The sequence below is a fragment of the Bos mutus genome, chromosome 17 (genome assembly GCF_027580195.1).
Source record: "Bos mutus isolate GX-2022 chromosome 17, NWIPB_WYAK_1.1, whole genome shotgun sequence".
Taxonomy (NCBI): Eukaryota; Metazoa; Chordata; class Mammalia; order Artiodactyla; family Bovidae; genus Bos; species Bos mutus.
In genome coordinates this window covers 13,734,054-13,748,570 of record NC_091633.1, presented here as the reverse complement: position 1 = coordinate 13,748,570, position 14,517 = coordinate 13,734,054, and the positions used below count along the sequence as shown (strand labels likewise).

At 42.6% G+C, this 14,517-nt stretch overlaps 1 protein-coding gene across 2 annotated transcripts in view; it reads left to right on the top strand.

The window, feature by feature from the left end:
- MED13L (mediator complex subunit 13L) overlaps nt 1-14,517 on the top strand; it is a 279,235-nt gene that overhangs the window by 251,684 nt on the left and 13,034 nt on the right. For both annotated transcript variants that reach the window (XM_070386094.1, XM_070386093.1), the window contains exons 18-25: nt 2,355-2,534; nt 3,139-3,362; nt 5,149-5,341; nt 6,052-6,478; nt 7,232-7,451; nt 8,510-8,698; nt 13,847-14,070; nt 14,259-14,401. In XM_070386094.1, the coding sequence (XP_070242195.1) occupies nt 2,355-2,534; nt 3,139-3,362; nt 5,149-5,341; nt 6,052-6,478; nt 7,232-7,451; nt 8,510-8,698; nt 13,847-14,070; nt 14,259-14,401 (1,800 nt within the window). The remainder of the gene's footprint in view (nt 1-2,354; nt 2,535-3,138; nt 3,363-5,148; nt 5,342-6,051; nt 6,479-7,231; nt 7,452-8,509; nt 8,699-13,846; nt 14,071-14,258; nt 14,402-14,517) is intronic.

Genomic DNA, 14,517 nt, shown 5'->3' with positions numbered 1-14,517 from the left:
TGGCATGTTGGTCAAAAATGAGTGTTCTGGGGAAAGACTAGGTCTAAAGGTCATAATTGAGTTTGGGAAGTAAGTTTTAAAGATCTCCTTTGAGATGTCCAGGTGGACACTTGGGACTTGATGGCGTGGAGCTCAGGGGAAGGGGAGTGGACGGCACAGGGATGGTAGCCCAGGTCAGGGCGTGGTGAAGGAGGAGGCCTCACTGAGGAAGAAGCAGGTGTGGAGCCAGAGGAGGGCCTGACTTAGAGCTTTACTGCATTCTGCTGTGTAACCAAGCTCCACGAGGAGAGTGGTCAGCAGGCATTCAGTAAGTCAGGCTTCTAGGATAAGTATTAAACAGGTCTTTTGACCACAGTGAGAGCTGTTTGTGGGAGCAGAGGCCAAGCTGGAGGGATTCTATGAATGGAAGAAACATGGACCCTGCTTTTGGAATCATCCTCAGTCTTGCAGAGGAGAAGGTTATATAAGCAAGGAGACTTCTGGGAGGTAGAGACGCCTGAGAAAATATTTCAAGGGTTATACTCATTTTTATAACTCCTTAAGGTTTAAGTACAATGCCTTATACTTGGCAAGCCTTGGATTAATGGCTGCTGCATGAATTTATGAATTAGTCTTTGCCCTAAAGAATTATGGGTGATTATCTTACGTGGTTTCTTTTATTAGATAGTGGCCTTCAGATAGAAAAGCAGTCTGGGTGGGTGGATGAGTAGTGTCATCTTTGGATATGAAGAATAGCATGTTTTATTGCAGATGAGATGTGGGTTCTAAATTCAGATGCTGAAAGTACCAGACAGATCGTGTAAACAAATGATGTGGAGAGCCAGCTTTGCAAAAAAGCAGTGTCCTTCCACAATATCCTATTTTGCATGCATAGGAATAGAGTTCACAAAGAATTGCCTCTGCTTTTATTTTTCTTTAACCTGTAACTCTCTTAGTCTGTCATTTTCCTACATTGGATAGAACCATGAGTACAAGAAGTACTTTACTTTTTTCTTTACTGTAAGAAGAAAAGAAGCACAGGCTTGAAGATAAAGGAGGTTAATTCTGCTTCAGTCTCAGGCAGGCAGCAGAGCAGGGGTGTCAAAAACTGCCTGAAAGAGGCAGCTCCTCGACTCTAGATGGTGGTCCTCTAGCAGTGCGGTGGTCTCAGCCCCAGGGTTGTCAGATCGTTTTCCAGTTTTTCAAGAGAAGCTGGAAATCCAGATTTGTATATGAAATTTCCTGAGAAGTCCATTTCAGATTGAGAAATGAAAACAAAACCTCTGTGCCATGGGTTTGCAGCCTGTGTTTGATTTGAGGGCGCACCTGAGAATGTCTCCAGACCCTTCACACCGTGTGTCCCGGGCTCGGTTGGTAAATAGGTCACAGGTTTCCGTCTGTGCCACCGTCCTCGCCAGCCGGGGAAGTGAGAGCAAGGAAAGGTCTCAAGGCCCCCGCTCTGCAGGCGCATAGCTGACCACCTCCAACTTCAGTGCTTCTTCCTTCAGATCTTTTAGGGAATTTGGTGAGCAGTATGGACCCTCTCCCCCCTGGGAAAAAAATACACCTGTGTTCATGCATGCACGTGCAGTTTGGGGAGAGTTTCAGAGGTTTTCATGTTCGAGGTTAAGGAGTCCTCCTGCTAGCAGGAAGAATGTGTGTTCTGAAACCGTGACTCTCCAGCTGTTCTAAGCTTCTTTTTAAATTCCTTTTCCCACTCATCATATAATCAGATAAACATTGATACTTGTAAACAAAAGTAATTAACTGGACTTCCCTGGTGATCTAGTGATTAAGAATCCATCTACCAGTGCAGGGACTCGGGTTTGACCCTAGTCCAGGAAGATCCTACCTGCCGTGGGGCCACTAGGCCGGTGCGCCACAGCTGCTGAGCCTGTACTCGGAGCCTGCACGCCGCCACAGGAGAAGCCACTGCAGTGAGAAGCCCCCACTGCAACTGGAGAGCAGCCTCCTGTTCACTGCAACCAGAAGCCTGCACACAGCGACAGAGACCCAGCATAGCCATACAGAAATAGATAATTTTTTGAAAAGTAATTAAGAAACTAAAAGTAATTATGAAGCAATCATTAAGAAATTTTTGCAGCTCTCTTTTCTTGTGAATACCCTTGGAAACAGGTCTGTATGGTTTTAAAAAGTCAGACCTATTTACCTTTCCACTTTTAGGCAGTTCTATAGTTAGCCTTGATTATATAGAATAACTTTATTTCCCCTTTTATTATTTCCAATAATAATAAAATTTATTACTTACTAAGTATTTTAGAGTCTCTACTGCTAGTGACGTCTCTGTCAGGGCCTGTTGCTGAGGCCGCGCCAGCCCACCTTGACGGGTCCTGTTCTGTCGTTTTCCTTTGCAGTGCTAGACATCAGCATGCTGTCCTCCCAGGACGTGGTCCGTACGTTGCTGTCCCTGCAGCCCTTTCTCCAGGACGCCATCCAGAAGAAGCGCACGGGCAGGACCTGGGAGAACATCCAGCACGTGCAGGGACCACTCACCTGGCAGCAGTTCCACAAGATGGCAGGACGGGGAACCTACGGTAGACCTTTCTCCCTGTTGACGTTCTTTCGGATTTTTTTCTTCTGTGAAAAGAGCAGCTTTAGTTACTGTCAAGTCTTCCTTTGCTGACAAAATAGAATCTTTTCCCTCCTGACTACTACAGTTTATAATCTCCTTGTTTTCCAATAGTCAGTTTCGGAGATAACTTATTTCTTAATGTCTTTGGCATAATCAAGGTCAATGGGGCAAACAATGCCTAACTAGACTATTTGTTAGAATCTCGTCTTCCCAGTGCTCGCTGCCGTTTCATCTGGGTGAACCTCTGAACTAGTTCTGACAGCTTCTTTGTAGTCAGGACCAGAGTGCCTGTCTTAGAGGCAGGTAGATCGTTTTGTTCAGAGAACTAACACTAACCTGCTCTGCTCTGCACTCACTGAACCTTTATAAGCATGTTCTGACTCATTTAATTAAAGTTCTTCATCAGGGGCCATTTAATTAGAGGATTTGAAGACTAAGAGTATCATGTCAGCCTACAATAAAATGTCCGATGCCAGAATTAAGACAAATCGCTAGAGAATGCGCAGTTGTGGAGGTAGCGGGAAACGGACTCGCAAGAGCTTTCCTAAGCTGCAGTCTTGTTTTAGGTTCTGAAGAGTCTCCTGAGCCGCTGCCCATCCCCACCCTGCTGGTAGGCTACGACAAGGACTTCCTCACCATCTCGCCGTTCTCCTTGCCGTTTTGGGAGAGGCTGTTGTTGGACCCATACGGGGGCCACCGTGATGTTGCCTATATTGTGGTGTGTCCAGAAAACGAGGCCTTGCTCGAAGGAGCCAAAACTTTCTTCAGGGACTTGAGTGCTGTATATGAGGTGAGAGAGACACGAGAGGTGAAAGTCGTCTGTATGATGCAGGGCCTCGGACTGTTTCTAGTTGTGGCTAAATTTTAAAGGATAAATAGCTTCAAAATAGATCTCCAGGAAAATTTGCACATAGTTGGAGGACGAAGAAAAGGATAAGTTGGCAAGTTTTCCAGGAAGTACATTGTTTTCCCATCATAGCTTTATATTTTATTAGATTGAAAAGATTTTCCTCTACCAGTCTTACTAGCTGTTTTTTCCCCCCGTTTATGTGCTTGAGTTTAAAAGGACTACTCACCGGGGGTTAGTGGTTGTTCAGAAGAAGAACTTCACAAAAAGAAAATACATCTACTCTTGGGGGTGGGGGGAGTTCCTGAAAACAGTATAAAAGTGTTTAGCTGGAAAATTCCTGAATCACATAGAAGTTTAGTGACTCATGTCCCTGTTATGTTTTATTTAAACATCTTAAACTCAGTTTTGGTACAGATTAATAATGTAATAACCCTAGTAATGTTAGATAATTTTGTATATTTAGTGTATAAAGTCCTGTTACTTTTGAAAAATTAGAATCATACCTGTCTTTAAAGAGTTAGTGTATATTTTTTCTGCTAAAGTACATATACACTAAAGTTTCTGTACCTTATCCTCCTAATTAATCTTCATATTTGATGAGAGTAAATGAAATTAATGTTTATAAAGTGTTTGGAGCTGTGACATAATATAAGCATTACCAAAATGTTTATTAAATAAGATGCCATAACAGAAATTGACCATCTATAAATGTATGAGTACACATGAAATAGTAAATTTACATGTTGCTTCAGAGAAAAGAGAAGGCGCTTATGTCTGAAATAATGGCATCAATTAAGCCACCAAAGGAAATCCTTGGAAACAGTAATTTCTAAACTGTGCCTGGTCCATGATGCATAATAATACTGAATCACAATTACCCTAATGCAGAAAACTTGTCTAAGCAATTTTAAAGCCCAGTCATTCTTTTAAATGAAGCTCTCAGCGTAAGTTACAGAACATAAAAGGATTACCCGATCACTTCAGAATTGCTCTTTTGGCAGTAATGTATACCTGCTTCAGAGGAGTGTACACTAGAGGATTTTTTAGGGGTTTGGTAAGCCTTCTGTTCATCAGCTCTAATATGGGCTAGTTATATGGGCTCTCCTGCCAGTGAGCATGTAGTTAAGTAGCTTACTTTTTGCAGACATATTGTATTCATTCTTTACCATAAGCACCCCTTTAATGTTCTGGAGGTTAATAATAGGATCTCATTGTGCTAAAACAACTATTTACTTTTAAAAAGTAGTCAGCATGTCCACTGCTTTAGTGGCCTCTGCTCTTGGGGATCTCCAAATGTAGCAGTGTAGCAGATGGCCCATAAAATGTTAGTGTTATCCTATGGGAGAACATCCAGAGTAGGGATTACTTAAGAGATTTCAGTGGACATATGTCTCTGTCAGCCTTCGTAGGCAGGAATCCGGCTCTTTATTTGACCATTAGCAGTCAGGTAGCGCTCAGCAGTGTTCCCTTGTTGGGGAGGAGGTGCTTGGGGTGAACAAGCATTTATTTTTTTCTTCAGAAAGAACATTTTTCCTTAGAGAGGCTGGTCCAGGGTTTGGAAAGACAGGAGAGCAGATTCAAATACATTACTGGTCTGGTTGCACGTGGAAACGCTGAGTGAAGAAGGAAGATGCCTCCATGTGTGTGTCAGGCATCTCAGCGGCTGACGGTGCACTCTGAGGAGGGAGGGTCCCTGTTCTGAGTGGGGTCTTCTGTGTTCTGTCAGATGTGCCGACTCGGGCAGCACAAGCCCATCTGCAAAGTGCTGCGCGATGGGATCATGCGTGTGGGGAGGACTGTGGCGCAGAAGCTGACGGAAGAGCTCGTGAGCGAGTGGTTCAGCCAGCCGTGGGGCAGCGAGGAGAGTGACAATCATTCCAGACTCAAACTTTATGCGCAAGTTTGCCGCCATCACCTAGGTAAATGGAGATTTATGTGACAAAGTCAAATTTGAGATGTAGACTATCAGATTGTTCCCCCCCCCCATTCTTACCTGAAAAAATCCCATGGACAGAGGAGCCTGACGGGCTACCGTCCATAGGGTCGCAAAGAATCGTACGCGGCTGAGTGCACAATCTTTTTGTTCTAAGTAGTTAAATGTTTTCATGTGCATGTATATTCTTGAAAAGCTATTTAAAGTAGCCTAAAGAAGTCATATCTAATTTACTCCACGTTTCAAAAATGTAGCAGCATGATTTGGTATTAACTGGTTAATTTTAACCCAGATTATCAAGAGAATCTTAGACCTAGCTTATAAGGCATTAAACACATAGGAGCATAATATACCATGATGTCTGAGAATACATGGCCTCTCAGTTTTTAGTGAAGGTGTGGGGAATTGGTCTGAAAGGAAAATGATTGGTTTTCTTGAAAACGAAATGATTGGTTTTGTCCTTTTTCTTCTGTTCTCCAAAGAAGGCTCTTCCAGAATTTATAACAAGTGGCCCCATGTTTATTCCCTGTTTATCTACAAGCTTGTGTTTCAGTGTGGAGATAGCATTTTGGGTGTCAGAACCAGAGTATTGCAGCCTGGAAGCATAGCTCTTTAGAAAGTGACAGTTCTGAGTGTCTGCATCAGCCAGACCTGCAGGACGTCCCTGAAGTCACTTCTCTGTGTGTCCTCTTTCAGCACCTTATCTGGCCACTCTGCAGCTCGACAGCAGCCTGTTGATACCACCTAAGTACCAGACCCCACCAGCAGCAGCACAGGCGCAAGTGCCACCTGGGAGCGCTGGGCCTTTAGCTTCAAATCCAGGCTCGGCCGCGCCCTCGGCGGGCAGTGCGTTTAATCCCACCTCCAACGGCAGTTCTCTGAACCCGGCTGCAAGCAGTTCGGCCTCTGGCTCCACCGGGCCCCCAGTCTCCACATCGGCCTCTGCTCCCATCATCAACCAGATCAGCACTACCTCTTCCTCAGGATTCAGCGGTAGTGTCGGGGGGCAGAACCCCAGCACCGGGGCCAGCGCTGCAGAGAGAACGCAAGGGAGCCTGGGCTGCGCTGGAGACACCGAGCCTGGGCAGAGCTCCTCGCAGCCCTCCCAGGATGGACAGGAAAGGTACAGTGCTCTGACGGAGCCGAGTGGCCTCGGCTTGGACCCCTGGGCTACCCTTCCTCTGTGCCCCAGCCCCCTCAACTTCATGCGTCTCTAAACCTAGTGAAGCACTATATTTCTGTTCTTCCCCAAAGAAGGTAACACCTGTCAGTCTGTAGTTCAGTGTTAAGAAATTTGAGAACTTCTTATAAACTTACTAGTAATTATTGTATTACTAGTATAATAGTATGTACTTACTAATTAATATACTTAGTGTAATTAATATTACTATTAATACTATATGAATAATATTTCTCTGGTGGCTCAAATGGTACAGAATCTGCCTGCAGTGCAGGAGACCCAGGTTCGATCCCTGGGTTGGGATGATGCCCTGGAGAAGGGAATGGCAACCCCTCCAGTATTCTTGCCTGGAGAATCCCATGGACAGAGGAGCCTGGTGGGCTACAGTTGGACAAAGAGTCCGACACGACTGAGTGACTAACATTTTGACTTTCAACCTCTTCGTATTAACATAACAGCATTATAAAACATCTTTGTAGAAGGAAACCATGGCGGTGAAAAGAGATCTCCCATTTTAGAGAAGCACATTGTCATTTTCCATCTATCTTGGTGCTGACTGACTGGGTTTGCCTTCATTTTGTTCTCTGTTGATGTTGCATTTACTCTGTAATCTCTGTCCAGGGAGTCGGTCTGCTCTGGAGTTGATGTATTTTTTATAATTTATGTTGCACATCTCATAAGTGGCTCTGTGTGCAGTGTTACAGAAAGGGAGAGAATAGGCATTCCCACGGAGCCTGACTCTGCAGACAGCCAAGCCTACCCTCCGGCTGTCGTCATCTACATGGTGGACCCCTTCACGTACACTGCGGAGGAAGACTCCACTTCCGGAAACTTTTGGCTGTTGAGTTTGATGCGCTGCTACACAGAAATGCTGGATAATTTACCTGAGCATATGAGAAATTCTTTCATTCTCCAGGTAACTAACTGCAAGTTTATTTACTTTGTTGTTTTTATGAATGTGAATACATTTTTTTTAACTGTATGTATATGAAAACAGAAAAAAAATTATTAATTCAACCTTTTAGATTCAGACATTATTAGTTAGTATTTTGCTGTTTCTCTAACCTCTTTTCTGTGTTTGTTTACACAATTGAGATCATATTTTCATGTAATTTTTTTCTACCATTTCACTGTTTTGGCAGGCTAGTGGTTGGGATTCTGTGCTTCCAATGCCGGGGCCAGGTTCAGCCCCTGGTTGGGGAACTAGGGTCCCGAAAAGTGCATAGTGTGACCAGTAAATAAATGAATACTGCCAGAATAAACATCTTTATGTGTAATCTCTCTTTTATATTTCAAGTATTTCTTAAAGTGGATTCTTAGATAAAGATACTGATAAATAATGCCAGATTCCTTTCCCAAAAGGTTACAGTTACTTACAGTTCTCTCAGGAGTGGATGAGCATGCTCATTTTCACTGCACCTTTGCCAACTTCATAGTGTAATAATTTTTTAAGTTTATAATTTAATAGGTGAAAAATGATGGGTGTTTAGATTTTTGTATTACTGTCCCTTTTAACTCAAGTCATTTCTATAGAATTAATTTAAAGCTCCTGGTGTAGTCTGTTGATAGTTTTTCATCGAAGTTTGTATCTCACATGATTAGACAATAATTCCAGTGATGCCGTGCATATTAAGTGTAAGAACTGAGAAATATATTTTAAAGCAAGTTTTAAAATTTGACGGCATAGCAACAATAAATTGAGAATTTATCCTTAAAATGGGAACAGGGTAATTTCTAAGTGACAGTGTAACTTGCCTAGCAGAGTGACACCCCTTCTTAAACTGCTGTTAGTTGTAATGTAAGACTTTGTGTCACTGAAAGGAATTAAGATTGAATTATATTGTTTGGCATTTCTGTATTTTAAGACTAAAGTTGCCTCCCCCATTCAAATAAAGAATGCATGCCGTTTCATTTTCCAGCTGCCTGTTAGCATGTTAGATCTGTTTCCAGTCTTGTTTGTATTTGTGTCTGTAGATTGTGCCTTGCCAGTACATGCTGCAGACAATGAAGGATGAGCAAGTTTTCTACATCCAGTACTTGAAGTCCATGGCATTTTCAGTGTACTGCCAGTGCAGGCGACCTCTGCCTACACAGATCCACATTAAATCCCTCACAGGATTCGGGCCTGCCGCCAGCATTGAGATGACTCTCAAGAACCCGGAGGTAGGCAGCAGCAGGGCAGAAATTGGCAAAGACTGCTTTTATATTAAAGATGCAAGCCAGGAGAGTTACTTGCTTGTTCTGTCTTCTGCCTTTATATAAGAGTGGTAGATTTCTCTAATCCTTAAGTTGAAATAGAGGAGATAACTTCTCTGAACTTGTATAATTTTTTGAGAAAGGAGGCAAGCAAACTCCTGCTTTTTTCTTGATGTAACATCTAAGGCAACAATACACTTACCCTTTTTACTTTACTTACTAATGTTCAGCTTTCCTATGTTTATTTTGCTCATTAGTTTTGGAAGCTGATCTGTGTCTCGAATCACTCTCTACCTCCACCCCCCCCCCCCAGCTCTTTCCTCCTGGAGCAGCTGTTGTATGTGTTCACTCCGCACGGACCCCTCACCTTCTGATGCTTTCTCCTCCCCTGGTCTCTGTGCTTGTGTGTGTGGATGGATGTGTTTTCTCTCCGTCTTCCTAACCCTATCTTCTACAGATGTGTACCTCCAAAACACCAAGGCAAACATGCCTTAAACAAGAGTTGTATACTGCTGTTGTTTTACTAAATCATCTTTTCCTGAAGATAGATGTACAGGGCAGTGTTGAGGACTTTCAAAGCCTTCAAAAATCAATTCCACAACTTTTGCATGAAAAATTACCCATTAATAAGAGCCAGCAAACAGTGCTTTACTGTTAGAGAACTTAATACCCAAATAGCTAATTTTAGTCGGTAATGTTTTTCTGGAAAACTAAAAAAAAAAAAAAAAATGACGTACTACTTATACCGCATTTGTTGTAACCTGGTTCAAGTCAGCTTGGTCCCAGGGAAAGGAACTGCTTAGCTGACAGCTTACATCCACCCTGGGGTTATAGAAAAGTTCTGTCTTTGGCAATTCTAGGTTAGTTTGTTGAGTTTGTGTTTTTTTTACTTTGGTGAGCAAGTCATCTATTTTCTCTACTAGCTTTTTCTAGAATTGTAATAAATCCATTTCTGCTTCTTATTTGTGTCTGGAAATCATGAGTTTGTCCTTTCTGTATGCATTTTAAATCTTTTAGTTCTTTACCTCTTGTGGTTACTGTACAATTCAGATGCAGTCATTCCTTATGCTTTCATAAGAAGCTATCACAATTTCAAGTGACAGCTAATAGCAGTCTGCATTTTCATAGGAGTAAGTAAAGGCTGACTGCCTATATTAAGATATCCCAAGGCATTATGTAATGTTTTAAAAGATTATATAACGTACTGGCAGAACACCGTGAGAGTTCATGAGACAAAGTGAGGCTCAGATGAAAATAAATTGCAAAAATATGCTTTCTTTCCTTTTGTTTTGGAACAGGAAGAGAGAAATCAATTGTTTGACTTAATTAAAAACCTAAGAACCAAACATCATGAATACTTGCTGAGGTCTTTGAGTCTTCCCTTGCGTGAGGGTCCTGGCTCACCTCTAGGCGCGGCCTCTCCCTCAGTCTGCGGGTAGAATTTCACTTTCACTCAGTGGCTGGAGCTGAGTGTCTGCTCCCAGACTCTGTGTTAGGTGTCGACTGTGCAGCGGTGATCGAGATGCGAGTCCTCTGCTTCCAGGGATTCGCAGTTTCTGCAGTGGCACAGCCTCATGCAAGCTCCTGGAGCCACGATCCCACTTGCTGTCTCTGTAGGGTTGCCTGTTCTGGGTGTTTTATGTAAATGAAATCATCCCACATGTAAGCTTTTATGTGTGGCTTCTTGCACTTAACATCATGTTTTCAAGGTACCTCCATGTCATAGCACATATGGCACTTCTTCCGTGGCTAAATAATGCTCCATTATATGAATGGACCACAACTTGTTTATCCCATTAGTGGATGGACGTGTGGACTTTTCCACTTTCTGACTGTTGTGACTGCTACTGCTAAGTCGATTCAGTCGTGTCCGACTCTGTGTGACCCCATAGACGGCAGCCCACCAGGCTCCCCTGTCCCTGGGATTCTCCAGGCAAGAACACTGGAGTGGGTTGCCATTTCCTTGACTAATGCTGCTCTAAATAGTCGTGTATGAGTTTTTATGTAGCTATGTGTTTTTGGTTTTTCTGGTGTGAAATTTCCAGGTCTGTGGAGAGTGAATGGATCAGTGATAAGGTTAGGTTTAAAACTTGAACAAATTGTTGAATATCTTTGTATCCCTGAAATAAAGGAATTCGGTTAAATTATCTCTAAAGTCTCCTTTAACTTCAAAATTCTGTAATTGCATTATTACTGTTTCTTATGCTGTAGTTCATGGGCTGGCAACTCTGACTGTGGGCTAAACCCAGCCTGCAGCCTGCATGTGTATGAGCAGTTAGATGGGAGTGATGGTTACAGTTTTACAAAGAGAGGATTATGTGAAAGAGACTCGCAAGGCCTAAAGTGTTTGCTGTCCGGTCCTTTATAGAAGTTTGCTGACCCCTGCTGTAGTTTACTAAATACCGATATGTATGTAATAGCTGTAAACAAAAAGGTTAAATTTCATCACAGTTTATCTAAAATATTTGTCTTCAGTAACAGCTAATGCTTTGATTTCTTAAATTGCACACACATACACATAGTAAGGTATAATATACATACTGAAAAGTGCCCAGTCTTAAGTGTTCAGTTCAGTTCAGTCGCTCAGTTGTGTCTGACTCTTTGCGACCCCATGAACCGCAGCACACCAGGCCTCCATCCATCACAAACTCCCGGAGTTCACCCAGACCCACATCCATCGAGTCAGTGATGCCATCCACCCATCTCATCCTCTTGTCGTCCCCTTCTCCTCCTGCCCCCAATCCCTCCCAGCATCAGAGTCTTTTCCAATGAGCCAACTCTTCGCATGAGGTGGCCAAAGTATTGGAGTTTCAGCTTTAGCATCAGTCCTTCCAATGAACACCCAGGACTGCTCTCCTTCAGAATGGACTGGTTGGATCTCCTTGCAGTGCAAGGGACTCTGAAGAGTCTTCTCCAACACCACAGTTCAAAAGCATCAATTCTTAGGTGCTCAGCTTTCTTCACAGTCCAACTCTCACATCCATACATGACCACTGGAAAAACCATAGCCTTGACAAGACAGACCTTTCTGGACAAAGTAATGTCTCTGCTTTTGAATATGCTATCTAGGTTGGTCATAACTTTCCTGCCAAGGAGTAAGTGTCTTTTAATTTCATCACTGTAATCACCGTCCGCAGTGATATTGGAGCCCAGAAAAATAAAGTCAGTCACTGTTTCCCCATCCATTTGCCATGAAGTGATGGGACCGGATGCCATGATCTTCATTTTCTGAATGTTGAGCTTTAAGCCCACTTTTTCACTCTCCTCTTTCACTTTCATCAAGAGGCTCTTTAGTTCCTCTTCACCTTCTGCCATTAGGGTGGTGTCATCTGCATATCTGAGGTTATTGATATTTCTCCCGGCAATCTTGATTCCAGCTTGTGCTTCCTCCAGCCCAGCGTTCCTCATGATGTACTCTGCATGTAAGTTAAATAAGCAGGGTGACAATATACAGCCTTGATGTACTCCTTTTCCTATTTGGAACCAGTCTGTTGTTCCATGTCCAGTTCTAACTGTTGCTTCCTGACCTGCATACAGGTTTCTCAAGAGGCAGGTCAGGTGGTCTGGTATTCCCATCTCTTTCAGAATTTTCCACAGTTTATTGTGATCCACACAGTCAAAGGCTTTGGCATAGTCAGTAAGTGTACTGCTTGCTGAATTTCTATAAGTAAAAATATTAAGGAACTAAGAGCCAGAAATAAAGCATAACAAGCATCCATCTCCAACATCTCTTCTAGTCACTCCAGTGGTAATCACTATTTTGACTTGTAACAGTGTAATTTTGCCCATTTTTTGGCTTTTATGTAAATGGAATTATAGTTTACAGTCTTGTGTGTGACTTTGATTCAGTGCTGAGAATTACCCATTTTGTCGCCTGTGATGGTTTTTTCATTCTCTTGGCCATTTGATGCCCTGCTTGTGTAATTTTATCACAGCTTAGCATCCACGTTACTATTGATGGTTATTTAGGTTGTTTTCTCTTCTGAGCTTTTTTTTTTTTAATTTAAAAACTAAAAGTAGAAGTTTTTATTGAGTTCTTTAAATTGCTACTCCATATTTTTCTTATTACTAGAAAAGTTTTTAAGCAGCCATTCTTAACTTGACCAAAATTTTAAAAAGCAAAGATATTTTGTAAATGTGTCGCGCACACGGGTGACAGAACCCTACTTTTTCTAAGAGGACATTCATCTGAATAAAATCATGAGTTTTTAAGTAAGCCTCCACTAAGTCTTCTGGTAATTGAACAGAAGCAAGCCCACCATGGTCCATGGGAGATGGGTTAGACAGACAGATGTTCTTTCAGTTTTTCCATAATTTCATTCATTTTGTTGCTTGGAATTAACATCACAGTTTGCAGGGGCTTCATTGGTACATCATCAAAGGACCATCGGCCTCCCAGACATGTGTCACTCTCCTCCTGCACCGAGTAGTTGAATTTCAGGATTGTCTTCTTGTAGAAAAATTCTTCTTCTGCATTTGCAAACATTAACTCATCGTTTTTCTGGTTGCTCCATTTCTTTTTGGAATTCTTTTTTCCTGCTTCCACAAACATCTTGCTGATCAGAAGGTAGAAGTAACACATCCCACATGGCTTGTTAGTTTTGTGTGCCTTTTTCTGAGCTATTAAAATGGATACTGTTAGGAACATGCTTATACCTGTCCTTTGTCAGCATATATGTGCATTTGTGGGGTGGGGATCAGAGGGTACATGTTTGTTCAGCTTTTAAGGCTGTTGTCAATACTTTCCCAAAGCACATCATATACCAGCAGTGAGAGAGAGTTCTAGTCACCCTGTTCTCATGAGTACTTGATGTTGTCTGTCTTTTGTATTTCACACATTCTGGTGGGTATATAGTGGTTTTAATCCTAATGACTTTCCTAATGACTAAGTTGGGCCAATTATTTATTTTCATAAAGAAATACTGGCTTGAGTTCCCCAGCTCACGTGACTTATACAGTCTTTTTGTATCATTATTTATTTATAGGACTAGTGGGGGTGCAGTCTACTGTCATTTCTCCCTGTTGGTTTCCCTCAGTGCTATATGGGGTTTGTTGTGAACACCGAATTGAGTTGCTCTGTGTTGTTACTGATTCTGATTTTGATTCTTATTTCAGCGGCCCAGCCCGATCCAGCTTTACTCCCCTCCTTTTATATTGGCCCCAATCAAAGACAAGCAGACAGAGCCGGGAGAGACGCTCGGTGAAGCGAGCCAGAAATACAACGTGCTCTTTGTGGGCTATTGTCTGTCTCACGACCAGCGCTGGCTTTTGGCTTCCTGCACTGATCTCCATGGAGAATTATTAGAAACTTGTATTGTAAATATTGCTTTACCAAACAGGTGAGGAGCCTTGGTGTTCGTGGTGCATGGAGACTGACACTGTGCCTTTTCTCAGCTCATGGATATTTCTAACTCTCCCACCTAAATGCTCTGGGTACCATGTGGGTGGGTTCTTTGGAATTTTCTTGGCTTTGTCGTACTGAGTAATAGCTCTGACTCATTTGGGGACCCTTTTCCATTTATTTGAGGTCACGGAGGAGTAAAGTATCTGCACGTAAGATCGGACTGCAGAAGTTGTGGGAATGGTGCGTCGGTATTGTCCAGATGACATCTCTGCCCTGGAGAGTTGTGATCGGGCGACTCGGGCGTCTAGGCCACGGGGAACTCAAAGGTGAGAAATTCCTGAAGCAAAGGAAAGGAAGAGGGCTGAGCTAACGTCATTAACTAAGCTGAGGGAGAAAACAGTAAAGTTGGGAGTAAGAGTAGATAGAGCACGTTATATTTTCT